Here is a 22,240-nt window from a genome sequence, read left to right as displayed (position 1 = left end):
CATTGTGACTTTCAATGCAATTCTGAGTGTACTACTTCATTTCTTTGTGCATAGTTTTCAGTTTAAAATGCCTAAGTTGATACATGAAAGATAATCAAATTTTAAGTTTTCAGGCTTTTTGGACCTCAGTGGAGTTCCTTCAAAATCTTTTTTACAGTTTCATTCAGAATAAATATCTTATATACTACAAACAAATATATTTTAAGGACACTTTTTTAACTTAAAGTAAGATGTGACCCATTTAACCTAGAATAAATTACATATTAAATTTTTCCTGAAAAAAGAAAATATTTTCTATGAACAAATGTTTGTACTACCAGAATATCCAAACCTCAAATACAAGCCTGCAAATTAAAAACAACGCTAGTCTATGTGTATATTAAGGTATTTCACATTAATTCAACATAAATGCTCATCATGACTATTTACTATTACAAATCAAAATATTAAAAGCAATTTTTTTCTAAAAATCTCATTGTCCCATATTGTGCTCATAACAAAATTAAATACAAGTATTCCAGTCACCTTTTCAATTTTCACAACAAATTATTTCACTTCACACACACACACGTACACACACCAACCTTTCAAGAGAAGAAATATCAGATTCTGAAAAATTTTTTTTAAATAGATCAAATAACATGCAAGGCAGAACATCACCTTGACTCACCCCCAGTGCAAGATTTAAAGAAAAATTTAGGGAAAAACAAATACACTCACTATGAAATCAGCATTTTAAAACCATACCACCACAGAAAAGATCAATTCATAAATTCTGTGCCTCTTTCATATTTAGGAAGAAAAGGGACAGAGTCCTTAGCAGAAGGAAAAGCAAAATTGTAAAGGGAAAATCACATTGTAGAAGGAAAAAATTAGGTCTTATCAGGATAGAAAGGAAAAGAAGGAAAACTTATTGTAACTTTAGACAAATAATTTTATTTCATTTCTACAGTTTTTACTTTCCTCATAAAGAAGTTAGTGAATTCCTCATAAACATTACATTTTGTATTCCTCATAAATGTTATATGTTGTGTTCCTCATAAACATATTTTATATTCCTCATAAACATTATATGTTGTATTCCTCATAAGCATTACATTTTATATTCCTCATAAACATTATATGTTGTGTTTCTCATAAACATTATATTTTATATTCCTCATAAACATTATATGTTGTATTCCTCATAAGCATTATATTTTATATTCCTCATAAACATTATATGTTGTGTTTCTCATAAACATTATATTTTATATTCCTCATAAACATTATATGTTGTGTTTCTCATAAACATTATATTTTATATTCCTCATAAACATTATATGTTGTGTTCCTCATAAACATATTTTATATTTCTCATAAACATTACAATTTGTATTCCATATTAACATTATATTCTATTATTAAAAGATTTAGAAATTCCAGAGCAAGAATCAGTAATTCCAGAGCAAGAATCAGTAATTCTGGAACAAGAGATGACAGGAATTCCTGTGGAAGCAACTGGAATGCCAGGTCAAGAATCCAGGAATCGGTTTTCCAGAGAATCAGGAATCTCATTCAGACTTAACAAAACAAGTGGAAGAGTGGATACAGACTTGAAGTGGCCCAAGCTTTACCAGTACACTTCCTGGTTGCGGATTATATGTTATCATTTAGCAATGCAATATTGTTGAAACTGAGAACGCAAGCAGTATCAGCCTGTAACAGATGCTGTAGAAGAAAATCTGACAAATGCTATAATTTGACACCATAGTGCAGTAATGGGTTAAATCCTTCTAAATTTAATAGAAGTTAACCAGTTATTGCACTAAGGTAATGACTTAAGAGTTTGTGATGATAGATGCAAGAGCAATGCAAAGAGTCAGTTTTGAAACATTCAATTATAGTTGCTGTTGGAGAAATGGCAACAAATTATGACATCTCAATGGTGCTATGTAACAATGTTTTTTTTCATTTTAAAGTTCTTTCAAGACAGTGCTTAAAATTCACCCCTTGATCTGTCATTGACCCATTCTTCCTTATAGTGATTTTCATTTATTAAGGTTAATTATTAAAAGTATAAATAGCTTTTGTACATTAAAGTATTTGGCTAATATTTTTTGAATGATAAAACAAGTAGTCTAGGCCATCTGCTTCAATGCCAGTGACTCTTAAATGACTAAGCCACCGTGTCAATACAATTATAATTTTAACATATATATGGCTGACCAAAGATGCCCAGTATAAACTATGCAATATTCTTATATATTTTTTGGTACAATGTAGGTTCATAAGAATACTGTTGTAACTCAATCCTTAATTCTCTGACTGTTTTTAGCTATTACATATTCACTTTTTATGTCATATATATATATATAGTCATTCCACGCAATCTGGTAATTCTTTACACTGTTGCTTGCTAGTGAAATTTTAGTGTTTTGATACTGAAAAATCCGTTTAAAGAAGCATGCCTCCAAATTCATACAAACTTTTGTTTAAAAGTGAACACAAAATACAATTTGCACATTGCAAATGGCATTTAAAATCCTGTAAATTACCAAAAAGGACCTCAAAATATGCAAAAATAGCCCTTACTGCGTGACAATTGCCATAGAAATATGGGGATAAATACTTCAAAATCAGTCATTTATTGCACATAACAATGTAAATTATTACTTGAATTCTTACAATTTCAGTACATTTTTCTCAAGTTTGATTTTTCTTGAAATATTTTGGATCATCTGAAGGCATACTGCTTTAACCTACTGAAATCATTAATGATTGGCCATTGCCACCAGTACAGAGCCAGGCCAGCCTGCACTTTTATTGCAGTTTGACCAGGCTCTATACTTTTGGAAAGCTCAATTTTAGAGTTACTAAGATAATGAACGGGCTGTTCCAAATTAAAAGCTGGGCAAATCCGTCTCATAAATTCAGTAGTTACAATAGGCTGTTCCAAATTAAAAGCTGAACATTTTCTATAAAATAAATATAGGGGTTTCAGGATTAAAATTTAAATAAATGAGTTACAATAGTATTCTAGTTTAACTTCAATCCTAATTTGATTACTGATTAAAATATTTATAAAACTGATTATATTTAGCTATAATCTAGACCGATTACATGTTAAATAAGCTTTTTTTTCTTTTCAAAGAACATAATGCAAAAATGCAAAATTCTTAACATAAATACCATTACAGTATCTTAATTTAACTTGCAAAGAATGTACAAAATCCTTTATTTCTGGTCTAAAATTCTAACTTAAATTCTATCAAAAATCTGTAAGAATCATCTCAAGAAGTTATCCCACAAGGAAAAAGCTGCATTAAAAAGTCTAGAATTCTTTCCCACTCTCTATAAACCAAGAAATATCTATAAATAATCACTATATACTATTCAAAAATAAATTATACTACTATAATTTACTATTATATTATAGTACTGGATACATTAGGGAAATTGCTCTGTGTGTTAGGTGAAAATTTTTTTTTGTTAGCAAAAGTGACGGAAAAATAGTTAATTTATTAACAGGTGAGAATGTTATAATGTACAACTGATTATAAAAAACAGCGAAAAGGAAACACAGATTAGAGAAGTAGATTTTTATAGCAACCCGTGAAGACCCACAACCTGCCGACGACAGTGCAGGGTTTCGAACTTACGATCTTTTTCTCAGCACCCCCACCACTTGAAAATGTTGTGGCGAGAGTGGATGCGCATTCTTCAAGATAAAATGGCTTAGTTATGCGCTGAGAAACACCGCTAATGCTCAGTGTGTATATGCTATTTGTGTACCCATCGCAACTACAGCTATCGTGTTGCCGCCCACCATTTCCGCTCGCCCAGACAAATATTGCACCTTTGCCATTACGACCCTGTTGGATATGAAACATGTATACAATATTCTATGACAAAACAAAATTTTCTTCTGACAACACTTACACTGGTTTACATAAGTTTTGGAAACATTGGAAAGCACAAAAATGCCACGAAAATTCTGTTCTTATTCTTAACAGTCGAGTGAATTTTAAAAACCAGAAACATTGAAAAAAGTGAGAAAAAAAATTGGTGTGAATCAATTTAACAAAGCACTAATCTCTACGCAAAATGTCATATTTTCTTCTTCATTGTGATTTCCATATCTCCAAATCCTTATGTAATCCAGTATAGCACAAACAACGTAACACGCAAGATTTTGTGTCGCCTACGCCACTTACAATCTGTTTCTCGCTGTAAGTTCCGCTACTGTACGTGGTGGCGAGTGTCGAGGAACACTCCTCCAGGTACCATGGCTTCTTGCCTTGTTGCGATATACTACTAATTGACAGGGTAAATATACTATTTGTGTAACCGTCACAGTTACAACTATCTTTCTGGTTGCCACCGTTTCCCGACGCCCACACAAATATAGATCCTTTCCCATTCCGTCCCTAAAATTTTGTACACTCAAAGCATGATAATCAGCAATATTCAAAATACATGTGTATTCACCATTTTCTCCTTTATAATCATAAAATCATGTATCTTGATTCTTTACAAGTGTTTGTAAAAATAAAGTTGTGTGTCTTGTTTAAAATAATCATTTAGTCATGTGACTTGATTCTTTACACATGTTTATAATTATCAGTCATGTGACTTGATCTATAATTATAAAGTCATGTGACTTGATATGTAATTATAAAGTCATATGAAATGATTCTTTACATGTGTTCAACAACTTCCCTACATGTCAATTCACATCATGTCCAATGCAATTGACTAAAACAGTGATATTTCAATCTCAGATTAAGTATACAGTACTGTTGTTTTTTGTTAAAACCAATCTGTTTTACTCGGTTTATACAGATCAGCCATTTTTTTTTATCTTATTTGCGTAACAGTCCACTTTCTGGACAAATCAATACCAGTCTTGGAAAGGAAACATGGTTTTCAACATTTTCTTTTTCAAAAATTTGAACCCATGATTCTTAGCCTCATAGCCACATGGTTTCTTGATACAGCACTGCATTGTTCCTACTCAAAAGTCAAAGTAAGTTATACATAATCCTTTTCAAATAAATTATAAAAACAAAATTTGTTCTCATTAATTTTTTTACATGAATTTAGATATAATATTTCACATAAATTTTAAACATGAATATTTAGTATGAATTTAAGAAATGAAATTTCTACGTATATTTTAGAAAACCTAAGTAAGATGAATATAGAATGGCCAAAAATATGATTTACATACAGTTAACAGGGGCTTTGGTCTACTTTATTTTGAACACTGAAATCGCAAGCAAGTATGTACTTCATTACAAATCAACAACAATGTGTCCTAAATCCCCAGAATCTAATAATGACCAAGCAGTCTTCCTATAAAAACAATAATAAATATTTATACCAATCTAACTCCATCCATGAACGCCTTTTTTGCCAGCTGTCCCGGTCCGTCGACCACTCGACCGTCGTCGTCCGGTCCCCAGCTGGCAGAGTAAATATCAATGTGACTACGATTATGACTGAGAGACGTTGCTTCGACGGCATCGTACACATCACCATCTAACATACGAACACCTAAAATATTCAATACGGAAATCTTTATTAACATTTGGTTTATGAAATCTTTTAATATCTGGTAAATAGGTACTCTAGGTAAGTATGCACTTTATTATGATGACGAAGAAAAATAAAAGAATTCCAGTCACAATCACAGGGATATTTGGTTTGAGCCCTCCTAGACTTTAGACCATGTTTCTACATATGAAACCTAAACTGTGTCATTTCCATAAACCAGACTTGAGAGAGCATGGCCCAAATAAATTTCAAGCTTTCCATCACAATCAAGTTATATCACGTAATATATATATATATATATAGTATTATATAGTGATCACAGACTAGTCATATACATATACATAAAACTTATCACAGACTATCTATTGTTTGTCTGTGACACATTCAAGGAAATATTTGTATAGGCATTTATCCTCTGCTGTTCATTTGCATTATAGGAGAGTTAATAATTACTTGTGGAGAATGTAGAGGTAATCACTGAAAAATAAAATCTAGAAAGACCTATCAGGTCACTGTCAGGACAGTGTATGACTGACATACTGATATATACTGCTGAAAGTAAAAAGAAAACCAATGGCTACTCATGCATATGGGGCCAGGGCGAATGTTTGCTTACTTTTTCATGCACATGCATGCACACACACACACACGATTAGCTTTCACAGATTCTACAAAATTACATGTCAGGATAACATGAAACTCAGTGAACAGCTTTTCTTCACATGCCTTAATGACCAAATAAATCTACATTTTACAAAAACACAAATTTAACATGCTGTCTCACAATAACATTCATGCTATTTATTGTTTTCAATGTAAAATGCTTCCTGGCAATAATATGCATGTAAATATTTCTTTCTTCTTCGTTTCATATTCATTTAGAGGATACTATTTAAGTTTTTTTCTATAAATACAGGATTTATTTTCACCAAGTGCTATGAAAATATATATTTCATGAGTGGCAGTTTCCACAAGTGAAATAGGATAATTTTCATACCACAAGATGAAAATAAATTTTGTAGTTATAAAAAAACTTGATTTTTTTTGTATATTGTTTACATTTTTCTCTTTTTTGACATTACAATTTTGAAAATTTCCCCTTAAATTTTGTGTATTGGCTGAATTTAGCAGAAAGTACATGTAGTCCGGCAAGACATTAGTGAAAATATGGAAAATATATTTTATTGCAGTGAAAAACTAAGTTTTATAGTAAAAATACAGAAAATGAAAAAATGCCTTTCATTTAATCAATATTTCATTTATAAGTATATAATGAAATATAATACGATGTTTTGAATAATTCATTACCTCCAATTTTAGAGTTATAAGCCACGCCCACCACACATTTTGTATTGTTTGCCTTGGCAGAAACCTCCCCAGCACATCTGGTTCCATGTCTGCGAAATCAAATAAGAAAATAGCACCATATACAACAATGTTTGAAATTTTATTCTTTTTCACAATATAATTACATGTAATTGCAGACATAAACTGGCCACAATTTTCCCAAAAGTGTAAAAATGGTAAGGATCACAACAACTACAGTATAATCTCTGCAAAGCAACAATCTTTGTCACACATGCCATAATGTCCCTGACATCCGGGACTGTCCCGGAAATAAGGTGTCTGTCCTGCTGGCGTCCTGGAGATGATTTATGTCCTTTGGGAAACAAAAAACTTTGATTGTTGTTCAGAGGTACTGCTCCGTAGAAATTAAATAATGTTGTAAAGTCTTGCAAAGGGAAGAATTGATATTGCTGTTGCAAAGAGCTTATTGGTCTCTATAGGGCTGTTCTGCAATGATTACACTGTATTTCTTTACACTTGGGAGATAACTTAATTTATATTCCCTATCAAAATGGGGATCTATGGTACAACCAAATTTTCAGGTGAGTCTAGAGGAGTTACCTTCTTAACTTAGTTAACCACCAAATCTCTGTGTAGATTGTAAAAGAGAGAAATAACCAAATCAAAGTGCTAACAGAAACATCACTATCAACTTTTATCTGTTTTCCTGTATTTGACAAGTGTAGTCATTTAAATTTATCTTTTTTCAAGTACTAAAACACAATATAATTACCGTACCTGTACTATGTACCATTACAAAAAAGGTTAGTTTTAACATATTCATTTGTTATAAATTGTGAAACAGGGACATTATTGGTCTAGTAGTTTAACTCAATTTAAGATTATTTCGTATAAAGGAGCTATAATCCAGCCAACTAACAGAATGATAGTGGTTCTATTCAGGTGTCTGCTTACACCTTAAAATAAGTGGTTAAGGTTTTTTACTTGGAATCACTAGCCCCACACCATTTTAGAATTGACCCCCATCACGGCACTTTGAATCATTTCATGTAAGATAAGTTTAGTAAAGCACAATGGTTCTAATCTAGTGCTTGCCTAATCTTGTAATAATACGAGGTGCACCTAGAGTTTGTTTTTTGTTTGGTTTGGTTTAACAGCACACCAACACAGTTGAGGTCATATGGTGCCTAAACAGGAAAGATAATTTTGACAAACCTCGGGTGTTACAACTTTCGAAGCAACACCAGAGGTCAAAACAACCTCATCTGCTGGAGCTAAGGGATGCATAGATTCCAAAAATTCGAGCCAATTTATTGACTTCTAACAATCACACAGGGTTAAATGGTGGCTGCAATTTTGATGCCTCAACCCGTAAAGGCAACCCCTCAGCCACAAAGGGAAGGTGCACCTTGATTAGTCCTAATTTCCTCTGAACATTTCAGTTGATAAGTCAACAATTTGTTAACTTGTTTATTGTTAGATTTAATTCATAACTTATTTTCATAAAAAAGAAAAGAAACCAAAAAAAAACCAAAACCTTTTTTATGGACTTTGGACTGCACTTAATTAAATGACAGTTCAAATTTTGTAACTATACATTACTATAGAACTACATTTTAATTATAGAGAAGTTTCTCTCATCAGCACTATGACCTTGTTTTGGAACAAAAGAGCCTTTAACCACAAACTTGATAAGAAAAAATTAATAAACACAGTACCACTTGACCTGTAGCATCTAAAAGAAAAGGAGCCACTATATAATACATGTATAGCATCGGACTGCGTATTATCAGCGTACTTAATGTTTCCTATTTGTGTACATTGAATTTAATGAATAATTATAATAATTAATAATTTGTGTGAAACAGAACCAATTCGACTAATCATTACATTTTTTATTGAATGAGGTCAAAGATTTTTAACTTCACTGTATACATGACCGCACATGTCAAAATACTGAGAGTATGTTGGTAATATAGTTGCGCCGATTATACAGAGTTAGACTATATATCTTTTTTTTGCATAAGAAAACAAATGATTTTGTAAGATATTTCACCTTCCTATGAAATTCTATCCAGCCAGCTTAGCGAATACGCTGCTGGTAAGGAAAGTGATTGAATATAGTCACAGGCCAGCCTACAATACCCGTGCAACCTGACCAGGCTCTATACATTTGGCTGACCAACCTTAGATTTTCACCTTGATGTCCCCAAAATTTCTCTCTGAAAAGATCGGGTTTAACATTTTTTTTTGGTAATACTAGGTCATATCGTGGGTTTGGCGCAAAACAGCTGTAACTCATTTTGCATCATGAAGAACTTACATCTGTTTATGCACCAATCCATTGATATACATGTTTTATTCCATACATTACATAATACAAATAAAATACACATATTACGAATATTCCCTGCAACTAAATAATGATGGTAACAAAATAATGGATGTAATAAATTATTCAATATATTTTGTTTGTGCTCTACAAGTTACTATTGTAACATTATCTCAGCCAGTCATCACTGCATAAACGATATATATTTGTTACATATTGAGTATTTTATCTCGATGACAGATATATTCCCTCGGTTCCTATTAATCGTAATATAATTGTCCAGAGTTTTTTCTCATGACAAATATGACAAAGAATTTTATTTGCCTCTGTTCACCGCTATCTATTAAAAAAATATTTGCTGGTTTCCAAGATATTTGCTTGTATCAGCGTTCGATACCCATGGCTGAACCATTAACATTTATCAGTTGATTACATGTAATGCTACGTGGGTAACCGACATTGCAGTGAAAGTGACTACATTGTATTTAAAGCAAGGTAAATAATAAAATTTGAGGATTCTACACCCTTTTACTTGATGAATTTATAGAACAGATTTGCCAAGATTAGAATTTCATCAACAAAATACAACAAGAGCGATCAGTAATCACATGTGTCGCCTCATAATGGCCAATTTCATGTTGGGACAAATTTTGTGACAGACGGACAGACAGACGGACAGTGCACAACTAGACTAAGTACTGATCAATCATGTAAAGTTTGGATAAAATTGCACCAGTAGCTTATGAGGAGTAGTCCGGACAAGCTTTTGTGTATCTGGCAACACACAGAAAAAAACACCTTTTTATCAAAGGGCCATAACTCAGCCAAAAATCATTCAACCGGAAAACCCGTGCAATATGCGCAAGGACTTGAGCTACAGATCAATCCTGTAAAGTTTCATTGAAATTGCATTAGTGGTATAAGAGAAGTAGTCCGGACAAACTTTAAAATTAAAAATTATTAAAGGGCCATAACTCTGACAAAAATCATTGAACCGGAAAATGCTGACAATATGCACAACTAGACTTGGTACTGATCATTCCTGTAAAGTTTGGATGAAATTGCACCAGTAGTTTATGAGGAGTAGTCCGGACAAGCTTTTGTGTATCTGGCAACACACAGAAAAAAAAACACCTTTTTATCAAAGGGCCATAACTCGGCCAAAAATCATTCAACCGGAAAACCCGTGCAATATGCGCAAGGACTTGAGCTACAGATCAATCCTGTAAAGTTTCATTGAAATTGCATTAGTGGTATAAGAGAAGTAGTCCGGACAAACTTTAAAATTAAAAATTATTAAAGGGCCATAACTCTGACAAAAATCATTGAACCGGAAAATGCTGACAATATGCACAACTAGACTTGATACTGATCATTCCTGTAAAGTTTGGATGAAATTGCACCAGTAGTTTATGAGGGGTAGTCCGGACAAGTTTTGTGACGGACGGACGGACAGACGGACAGACAGACAGACAGACGGACAGACAGACGACGGAGAAGTGATCCCTATATGTCGCCACTACTCCGTAGAGGCGACACAAAAATTCAGCTACTAACAGTATTTAGAGGCTGGTCAAACTACACTAATGTTCAGGCTGGCCTGGCTCTATACTGGTGACAAAAGCTAATCAATATCATTGTCAGCAGGTAAAAAGATTTAACCTTGAAGATAGAGGTACTTCTCTCATGTCTTGGAAAATATACTGTAATGTTTATATAGAATAATAAAATAAATGTCTAGTACTGTTCCTCAATATTCCTCTGATTTCCTAATCAAAATGTGATTCTTTCCCTTAAAGGTCTTCCAGGGGAGCATTGGTCTAGTGGTTAAGGTGTCTCCCTCTCAACCCAGGGATCATGGGTTCGAGCGCTAATTGGGTCATGACCATGTTTCTTCATATGACACCAATACTGGCTGGTTCCTGGAAGCAGACTCAAAGTGATTAATACAAGTTGCAAAAACTTGTTTTACAAACGAGCTTAAATAAATACAATGCATGTTTGAACCAAAAAGTCTGCCACCTGAGTACATATTAGTCAACTATTTCCATTTAACCCTACCGTCTCCCTCTTAATGCCCTTGCCTTTGTCCTCAATCTCCCACTGGAAAAGCTATAAATAGAATAATTTACCTGTTCTCATTTGTGTAGTCATATCTAGGCATAGGATCTGGTTTATGTCCATTGACATCATAACTTGCATAGGGATCCTGAAAACAAAAACGATCAAAATAAAAATAACAAAATAATGTCAAAAATGATCAAAATGAAAATAACAAAATAATGTCAAAAATGATCACAATGAAAATAACAAAATAATGTTAAAGAAACGCGACTGAGGATTTTTAACATGACGGGACTGGAATTTTTTTTCTGAGATTTGTGTGCCATTTTATGAATGTTTGGGCCAATAACTTGTGTTCTAATTTTTATGTCATTCCATAACCTAGATTTTCAAGAATAATAATTTTTATTGTGCAAAATAACTTAAAAATGAAAAGTAATGCGACACTTTTCACTCAAATCCAGCTAGGAACTGCTCAAAATTGATTTTTATTTTAATTCTGAGTATTTTTTTTATCCTATGCAGATTTTTCCATTTTAAATACTTAAAATTTTCAACTTTTATGTTTTTAGGCCTTTGGACCTCAGTGGAGTTCCTTTAACATGTTCATCAACCACACTTTAGATGTCTTGCAATATTTCAGTTTTGATTTTAAAACAGCATGCCTCTATAAGAAAATAAATTTTTGCATTTTCAAATTTTCTAAAATTAATTAATTACATGTACTTTATAAGGATATATAATAATAATTATTCACAAAACACAATGGCCTCCCAGATTAAATCTGAATCAAAATCAGGTTTATAAAATAATGAAACAACTTGTGTTTCAACCATTTTCATGCCTATAAAATCAAAAGCTTCTACGTTTTTACAGTGCCTATGATTTTTTTCTCAGTTCGCAGAAAATTGTATCTTTTCTTCAGTAGCTACTAATTTATTGTTCTGATTATTATTTTTTTATGATTATTTACAAGAACCTTAAGGATCGCTTCTTGAATACTCTAACTATTATTTTCTTTTGTGTTGCTCTACAAAAGACTTTTATCAGAAATAGATCTCAATACAGTTATAATGATGTTACTTCTATGGTTTCATTTAATATCCAAGAAAAGGCCACTGAACTAAGGGGAATCTGAGTCAAAAGATTCTTTAAAGGACAATAATGACTTTTAAAAGAGATGCTGCACCTATATATTTTTTTCTATTTCCACTTATTTTTAGTGTCTACCATTTACCTCCCTCACTTGCACACTCTCCCTTTCACACTCACACTCTCCCTCACATCCTCCTTCACTTGCATTCTCCCTCCCTCCCTTGCACACTTACTAACTCCCTCCCTCTCATTGTCCTTAATTTCTAAACCATCAAATTTATGCAAACTGTCCCTCTCCCCAGAATGAATATGCCCACATCCATATCAGATCACATTTGTAAGGTGTTGCTGACGTAAAAAGTCTCCCCATATTTTTAATCTGAGTATTGGTCTATTTTTCTGGTCCTTCAGGAACTTTGATTACTGTACTTCAGCATTACAGATTCAATACTGCTTATAAAATTGCTTCCAAGGCAACAGAGATGTTATAGTTTTCATTGTATGTCAGTTACAGGCTTAATCAATTAAACAATTTATATAAATATATAGAGAGAGAATCTGACATATTATCTTCATGGCTCTCGAGGGGGTCTCCCTTCCCCACAAAATTTCTACTTGGTCATCTCAATAAAAAAAAATGTGTGGGTCATGTGGGTTTTCGATTATTTTATTATGTGATTTATAAATAAAAGGCAAAATGCTAGATTATTTTGATTTTTACATGTACACTTAACACTTACACTTGAACTTGAAGTATGGGACTTTAAAGCTGATTAACCAATTCTACATGAGGGGAAGCCTTGTGATTTCTCTTTTTCTAATAATTACTTTACAACGAATGCATCCTTTCTTTGAAAGGTCATGTTTTTTAACAAAGTTAAGTGGGGTTAATGTACTGTGTTAATTCACAATTGTTTTTAAGAAACATTCTTTTTTATGCAAGATAATTGCTTCTAAGAATTGTGTTTTATAGTACTTAGTGAATATTTATGTATTTATTTATAAGTATTTTATATTTAAAGCAACTAAGTATATTTGTTCTTCAGTGTTTTTTTCTGTTCTCCATAATACAGTAGGTATCATCACATTTCAATATCAAGGCTGAAAAAATTTTAGATGGGAAAAAGAATTTGAGAGGAGCCATGGCATAATTGTTCAGGTCTCTCAAACCTTCAGTCAGAAGCTATGGGTCTAAGTTTTATTTAGTATCCAGACCAACTGACTGATCATTTAACAAAAGTATTGGTTTTATTATCATGTCAAAAAGAATTTGAGAGAAACCATGGCTTAGTTAATAAGGTCTATCAACCTTCAAAGCCAGAAGCTATGGATTTGAGCTCTAACTGGGGTCCACACTGTGACCTGCTTTATCAATGATTAACTTTTAGCATCAGCAAGCAGACACTCCAAAATGATGTTGCAAGAAACTTACTTAACAATCCACCATAAAACTGAAAATAATTTCACATTAATACTGTTTTTACAGCTTTAAAATTTTGTTGTTTTCATATTTTAAAGTTTTATTGACAGTGACATTATGGAAAGGGAAAGAATGGCTCTGCACGAGAAGCCGACACAAGCAATTACAACTCCCTCGATTATAGCAGATAATGGACTTCCATTAAAATTTTTGCTTCTTTTTCTCATAAAACCAGATTTAGATTTTTTATCACTCTGCCTTTGATGTGCTTGTTATTAGAACTGTTCTCAGCAAGTTTAAGACATCATGTTACTTTTGTACTTGGCATTTTAAGAGTGGTAGTTTTGCATGGACAGTAGAGATTTTTACACTTACCAGCAAGAGTGTAAGCACTCAGGGAACAGATCAAAAATTTGATTCTGTATAACAATTTAATAAACTGTCATAACAACTTGATATTTATTTACAGTTTGCCAATGAATTCACTCTACCAGGGTATTTTGTTTCAATTTTTTCTTTGGCAGTTTGTGACCAATCAAATACCTGAGATCAGAGTTTAAGCTGATAAAAAATTTTATAACCTTTGATAACCTTTTATAACCCATGGGTTCCCTGGTGGCAGTAAGAAAATTTTTACAACCTGTTTACCCTAAATATAAAGTGCGTACTTTCTTTTGCTGTTTAGTGTACAAACAACAGATGTTGTCACCTGGTTGCAACCTTGTATGAACAGAGTTAAGACAAGTGTTAACCAAGAGAGCCTTCTCTATGATTATTTCCTGTTCTTGTAAAACATTACTTAAACATTCACACTCTTCTATATTTGGCAAACAAAAAAGAAAATTAAACAAATGAGCAATATTCTTCATTTTTGTTTTTTTTATATTCGAGCAGAGGCAAAACATCACATCAATTTGGTAAAAAAAAATAATCTCAAAACAAAGCATATTCATGGTAAAATATTTTGCTTGTTATTTGTCATTTTAAATTATATATTACAAGTAAAATCCAGTTAACCTACTAAATTTCTTAAATGGACTTGCCCAGCTTCCATTTTCAGAACTGTTCATTATCAATTATAGGGATGTTAAGATGACAATTTGAAGCTGGTCAGTATAGATCTTGGTCAAGCTGCATGGACGAGAATATTTCTTTAATAATACAGATGACAATGGCTTATCATTTACAGTTCTAGCAGGGTTACAATTATATTTGCCTACAAACAAGAAATGATTTTCGAGATACACAACTAAATCTTATATTCAGCAAAAAAGTTAACCGAATCAAGTTTAATTAAAACATAAATGAACCGTGTCATAACAAAACCAACATAATGGGTTTGCGACCAGCATGGATCCAGACCAGCCTGCGCATCCACGCAGTCTGATCAGGATCCATGCTGGTCGCTTACAAACCATATAACAAGTAGAGAAACTGATAGTGAACAGCATGGATCCTGATCAGACTGCGCGAATGCGCAGGCTGGTCTGGATCCATGCTGGTCGCAAACCCATTATGTTGGTTTTGTCATGACACGGCTCAAATAATGTTTATACAACTCTCTCAAAGACAGATAAGTCATATATCTCCTTGACGAGTATGAGTGCCAAACAGTATGAAAAGTAAGACCCTTGGATATCTCCATGCATTATTCCCAGCCATTAGGCACCTGAGTAAATCAATCATGATACCTTTCTCAATAAAACATATTTATAGATCCTCAGATGGGATTCGAACCTACAGCAGTAAAGGGCAAAGTCAGTGGTTCTACTTCGGTGCCTGTTTGTGCCTGAAATAATGCACTGAGTGGCACCTGAGGTCTTCCTCCACCAGTATTACGCTGAAAAGTCGCAATATATGTGTTGGTGCAATGTAAAACCCAACCAAAAAACAAAACAAAATAACCTTCTTTCTAAGAGCATGAAACCACAAGCTCATTGACAAAAACTTCTGACAGATTTACAAGATTTATACAGCCTGAAGTATAATCTCTAATCTTATCTTGGAAAACGTAAAATTTGTTGCTGATTTGTGAAGATATTTTGTTATGAAAAACTGGTTTAAATGTTTTAACTGTGTTTTTTCCCCTGTCACTTTTTATCTCACTGTTTACTTAGAAAACCTAAACATTACAAGAGCCCGGTTTGAGCCGGGTGATGCTCCCCGAATAGGTTTTGGACACAGGAAAGTACACCTCTTGTAGTTTCAGAGTTATGTCCGTGGAAAAAGTTCAAAGTGCAATAATTCCAAAATTAGGCAAGGCTGTTACAGTTTTTTGCACTGCACTTCTAATCAATGTGATCTATCAACTTACAAAGTTTCTTGATGATATTTCTTATGATTTCCCGAGTTATGTCCTGGACAATTCAAAAAGTAAAAATAAACAAAGGGCAATAACTCCAGAATTAGGCAAGGTAGAGTTATGATTCTTGTGCACTGCACATCTACCCATTGAGATTTATCTACCTACAAAGTTTCATGTTGATATCTCTTATAGTTTTACAGCTATGTCCTGGACAAGATTTTTCTAAAAGGGGAGATTATTCAAAAATAAGGCTTAACAGAGTTATGGTTCTTTTGCACTGCACATCTATCCATTGAGATCTATTCACCTACAAAGTTTCATGTTGATATCTCTTATAGTTTTAGAGTTATGCCCCGGACAAGATTTTTCTACAAGGGGAGATAATTCAAAAACCGGGCAAAATAGAGTTATGGTTCTTTGACACTGCACTCCCCCTCAATGCCCTCTACCACTGTATGAAGTTTCAACAAATTATCTCCAAGGGTTTTCAAGTTATGCTCCGGACAAAGTTTAAAGTATTAAAATAAACAAAGGGCAATAACTCCAAAATTAGGACAAAAAGAGTTATTGTTCTTATGCACTGCACATCTACACATTGAGATCTATTCACCTACAAAGTTTCATGTTGATATCTCTTATAGTTTTAGAGTTATGCCCCGGACAAGATTTTTCTATAAGGGGAGATAATTCAAAAACCGGGCAAAATAGAGTTATGGTTCTTTGACACTGCACTCCCCCTCAAGCCCTCTACCACTGTATGAAGTTTCAACAAATTATCTCCAAGGGTTTTCAAGTTATGCTCCGGACAAAGTTTAAAGTATTAAAATAAACAAAGGGCAATAACTCCAAAATTAGGACAAAAAGAGTTATTGTTCTTATGCACTGCACATCTACACATTGAGATCTATTCACCTACAAAGTTTCATGTTGATATCTCTTATAGTTTTAGAGTTATGCCCCGGACAAGATTTTTCTATAAGGGGAGATAATTCAAAAACCGGGCAAAATAGAGTTATGGTTCTTTGACACTGCACTCCCCCTCAAGCCCTCTACCACTGTATGAAGTTTCAACAAATTATCTCCAAGGGTTTTCAAGTTATGCTCCGGACAAGACATCGGACGGACAGACGGACAGACGGACGGACGGACAGACGGACAGACGGACAAGGCGCCGACTATATGCTCCCCCGAAATTTTTCGGGGAGCATAAAAAACAATGTTATATCTGTTATTTAGATGTAATGCAATTGTACATGAACATTTTCTGTCTCAAATAAACAAGTTTGTTTTTCAACTAACAAACTTTAAATCTTAATGGGTGACCAACTTGTTACATGTACTATTTAGATAAGGCTTTAGCCCTTTAGCTACATGTACTTTTGTCATTCAATATTTATCACAAATTAAGATAACCATCTTAATAGTTGGCAATAAAAAATTGATTTATTTTATTTGAGTTTTGTATACACTAAATTGTTGATAAAAAACAGAATGTGTCAACTGTAATGTACCACAGTTTCATTTTATAACAGACTAAAAAAAGTCATTTAACTTTATGAGGAGATTTTATATACTACTGCGATTTATAAGTCATGGAACATGTAACCCTTTACTGGACAATTAACAATGTTAGAATAGAATAGGACAAAAATTCATTCTGTTCTGTTCTGTACTATTCTATTCTATTCTGTTATGTTCTATTCTATTCTATCCTTAAAAATGTTAGAACAGAATGGAACAAATTATTCTATTCCTTTAACTAGATGTTTAAATATAGATACATATGAAAGATTTTTTTAGTTGTTTACATCTAATTAACAGAAATATATCCAGTTATTTGCCAGAGCCAGTTTATTGACGTAAAATTTGCAATTTATCTTGCAAAGGGCCTTGCAGACAGGAAATGAACGAAACTGACGCAATTACAGTGATACCCCCAGACATTTCATTACTAGAATATCCCGTAGCTAGCAAATTACTATCTCACTTCACACCATACCACTTGCATAATAACACTGTATTACCATATGTAGAAGAATACAAGAAATAGTTCACTTTGTTACTAGATGTTATGGTCACATATTCCTATAAAATGCTATTTTATCTATGTGATTCTTAATATTTTTTCTAACTATATATTGTCACCTTAGTGCAGTAAAGGGTAAAGTCCTTCTAAATTTAACAGGAGTTATCTAGTTATTACACTAAGGTGACAATATAATCTATTTGTTCCTTTGACGATTATTTGTCCCAATTTGTTAAATTATTACAAAATGTATAACAATTGACAGCCTGCACGAAGGAAGAGAAAATGTCCCGTTTTTTAAATTGACATCTATATTTTTTTTTCAATTTTTAATTTTTAAGATAATTCAGTTCCCTAGCTCTTGAAATAATAAACATGAGCTGTTCCTTAGGAAGTTCTGGCAATTAGTTAACCAGTCTCTTGTAGGTTAGTTATTCAGTCTAAAGAACCAATTAAGTTAATTGGTAAAAGTAAGTTTGTATAAGAACAAGCTTGTATCATTCTGTCAACAGCAAATACCTCAGTAAACTACTCTGTATAAGGCCGTTATTCCATTAGTACGTGATCCGTGACCCGCGTCAGTGATCCGTGTCCGGGCATGTCCGTGGGTTTTATTCCATAGGTACGTTATTTTCTCTATATTTTTAATTGAAGTATAGCGAACAGAGGATACTTATTTGTAGAATATGATATAATTTCATTCTAATACCAAAAACAGTTGTAACATCAAAGAATTAGGTAACAAACATTGAATATCAGTTAGGTTTTCAAATAACATCTCTTTAGCAACCGAAGACCAGATGTTGTTTTTTTTTTAATCTGTCATTGCTGCATCATAAACTTATAGGTTCTCCCAGACTATTTTGGTGACTTCTTTAGTATTTTCTTTTGAAATCGATAAAGTATTTAGTTTCGTTCGAGGCATTTTGTAGGGATGAAACATGTCAGTGACTGTCCGCGTCCGTTAAAAATCGCTCAACCTGCGAAACGTCGCGGATGCCGTCGCGGAAGCGGATGGTAAACGGATAAAAGGAATAGATTCAACATATTCTTTGATTAGCGAATCGGTAACGGATGCGGATGACGGACGCGGACCACTGATCACGTATAAATGGAATAGCGGCCTTAATCAAGTGAACCAGTCTAAAGGAAGCAAGTCAGTAAACCAGTCTGTTTGAAATTAGAGGACCAGTTTGTATCATGTAAGTGATCCAGTCTAGAGAAAGTAAGTAACTTAATCACTTTGAAGTAAACCAGTCTGTATAAAATGAGTGAACAAGTCACATATAAATTATGATGATATTCATCAGTTGACCAATCTGGAATGGTAAACCGGTTCACAATAGGCTTAAATATTTTTTAACATTGGAAATAGTTTTATCGTTTTGATGACAATTTTGACATAATACGGTTGAACAAACTTAATGTAATAATTTTCAACTGGAATTGTCCAGAAAATTATTAACTATCATTATAATAAATTTTGGTTTATTTTATTTATTTTTTTTACTTTTTAGGCAAACCAACATTGTCAACATCATAGACCAGCATAGACCATCATAGACCAACTTGTTAAATTTTCCTATCTTTTTAAAGTCTCTTTGTTTAATTATTGGAAAATCAAAAAATGAGCCACGTCACAACAAAACCAACATAAAGGGTTTGCGACCAGCATGGATCCAGACCAGCCTGCGCATCTGCGCAGTCTGATCAGGATCCATGCTGTTCGCTTACAAACCCTTTAAATTTACAAGTAGAGAAACTGATAGCGAACAGCATGAATCCTGATCAGACTGCACGGATGCGCAGGCTGGTCTATTTCCATGCTGGTCGCAAACCCATAATGTTGGTTTTGTCATGGCACAGCTCGGGTTGGAACCCACTTAGATAAGAGAAAGAAATCACTAATGTCAGCCATTAAGTCCTCTAAAAATTGTTTAAAGTAGAAAAACCTATCAAAATCAATTAGTTAAATGCCATAAAGCTATTGAAAAGTTATGGAGTTTCCACACACAAACACATTAAATTTGAAAGGTAATTAAAAATAATGATAAAAAAAGTCTAATTGATAATGCAGAAGTACAATTTGCTTTGAAGTAACATTGTAAGCTGTTTAGTTTTAGCTTTCAAATACCGGATCTAATAATTCCCCATTAGTTTAAAAATTACTTATTCAGTGTCTTTTTTTCCACTTTTATGGAAATGGTCACTGGGCCCATGCAGAAGGGAAATTGGAGGAGATTTTTTAAAGGGAAAGAAAATTCTTAAAGAGGGAAATGGAGCCAAATTTCAGCCCCAAATTGGACCCTAAAAACACTGTAAAAGTGTAAATTAATCTTGATAATGAAGAAAACTTATAGTTTTTTTGAACCTGTGACCCTTGAATCAGCTTCATAGAGCCCTCTAGTGTTTGTGTCATATGAAGAAACATTTTTATGATCACCCCCAGCCCCCACCTGTAGGGCTCATATCCACAATGCCTGTGTTGAGAGGCAGACACCTTAACAGGTAGACCAATGCAATGCCCTTAAAATTGTAAAATGCTTACATTAATATTCAAAGCAGGACATTAATCAAGTCTTTCATACAAATTTAACACTAAAAGGGATAAATAAATAGTAGTAACAAAATCATTTCTTTTCACTTTGTAGTCAAAACAAACTTCGTCTTTGGAGAATAAACAATCTTTGAAAATGAGAGTTATATTATGTTTCAAAACTTCAGTGAAATTTGAATGAAAGTGGAAAATTGAAAAAAGTCTCTGTGCATCCTTTTGATGAAATATTCCTGTTGTCAAATAAACTTATCTGGGGTGTCAGGGTGTACATCAAAATTTAACATCTCCATTTAACTTAACTGTTATTTTCATAGTGATACAAAAACAAACTGACAACTTAAAGGGACTCCGATGAGATGTTTTGACATGAAAGGACTGAATTTTTTTTTTCTGGATGTGTGTACCTTTTTGATGAAGGGCTGGACCGAAAACTTGTGTGCAAAAATTTCAATCATTTACTCCCTCAGTTGTTGTCACATTAATCATCTTTATCACATACCAGTGCCGCTTTTGCGACTCCGTAAAAACGGTATTCACAGCCGTGCATACATTTTGATGTGACGTCATTTGCGTTATACAGACATAGTGTAAAGACGCGGTAAATGATAGCGTTACACTATAGGGGCGTCATTGAAAAATTATTCTTTTTCGCTTTAAACACTCTTTATTTTGGATATGTGATATCAATAGAATAGAATATAACTTTATTCAACTTTTTTTAATAAATTCATTTATAAACTTACACTCATTCAATATCCTCTATTTATTGTGTAAAAAGCATTTAACCATTTACTAGGAAACACACACAAAAAACTTCAACTTAATTCCGATTATATTCCTTTACTATCTTTGGCATATTATCATTGCACTTAAAGTGCCCTGTTTGGTAAATGTAATTTGAAATTTTATGGGTTTTTTTTTTAATAGACTTTTGTACTTCAATATTTTAAATACAGTCTTATTTTATATAAAAGTACATACTTGTCATAGGTGGAGCACTTTATCTCCACTTTAATTTGTTTACAATTATTACAAAAATCCTCATGCCTCTAGATGAGGTAACAAATTTTCAAAAAAAACAATGAGAAGCTTCTGGAATTGGGGCATCTTTCTGTATCTGCTCTTGCTCTTTCCTCCAAAAACCTAAAATGACTAAATATACTCTTCTGGAGGACTTGCCCATATGGGGAACCAGTGGCGAGTGTAAGTAAACTCAAATACACACACACACTAAAACAAGAGGGCCATGATGGCCCTGAGGTCGCTCACCTGTATATAGGTCCCCCGGAGCGGGGCCAGTTTAAACCCCAGAGCTTTTATTTGAACAAACTTGGAAGACACCAATTAGAAGATGTTTCATGATGTTAAGTTTTTACTACACACATATAATGAAAAACAATGATCTCGCCCCCCTTTCCTTTCTCCCCCCCCCCCCCCACCCCCCGCAGGGCCAATTTTAACCCAAGGGCTTTTATTTGAACAAACTTGGTAGACACCCATAAGAAGATGTTTCATGCTAAACATCTAAGCTCTAGCTCTTTGGGTTTTTTAAAAGGAGATTTTTTAAGTTTTTACTGTACACATATAGTTAAAAA

At 33.3% G+C, this 22,240-nt stretch overlaps 1 protein-coding gene across 4 annotated transcripts in view; it reads right to left on the bottom strand.

Annotated features, from left to right (window-relative positions):
* Window positions 1–22,240, bottom strand: part of LOC132748093 (furin-like protease kpc-1) — an 84,705-nt gene that overhangs the window by 33,339 nt on the left and 29,126 nt on the right. For 3 of the 4 annotated variants that reach the window (XR_009628210.1, XM_060737642.1, XM_060737660.1), the window contains exons 5-8: window positions 11,311–11,387; window positions 6,847–6,935; window positions 5,366–5,538; window positions 4,197–4,409 (exon numbers count right to left, since the gene is read on the bottom strand). Coding sequence is in view for 3 of the 4 variants with exons in the window: in XM_060737642.1 (XP_060593625.1) it covers window positions 4,197–4,409; window positions 5,366–5,538; window positions 6,847–6,935; window positions 11,311–11,387 (552 nt within the window). In the remaining variant the exon portion in view is untranslated. Of the gene's footprint in view, window positions 1–3,641; window positions 3,855–4,196; window positions 4,410–5,365; window positions 5,539–6,846; window positions 6,936–11,310; window positions 11,388–22,240 lie in introns of all 4 variants that reach the window. The other variant, XM_060737649.1, reaches the window with a different exon arrangement.

The sequence above is a fragment of the Ruditapes philippinarum genome, unplaced genomic scaffold (genome assembly GCF_026571515.1).
Source record: "Ruditapes philippinarum isolate M1 unplaced genomic scaffold, ASM2657151v2 ctg2799_1_1_1_1, whole genome shotgun sequence".
NCBI lineage: Eukaryota > Metazoa > Mollusca > Bivalvia > Venerida > Veneridae > Ruditapes > Ruditapes philippinarum.
This window is presented reverse-complemented; position numbering and strand designations above follow the sequence as displayed.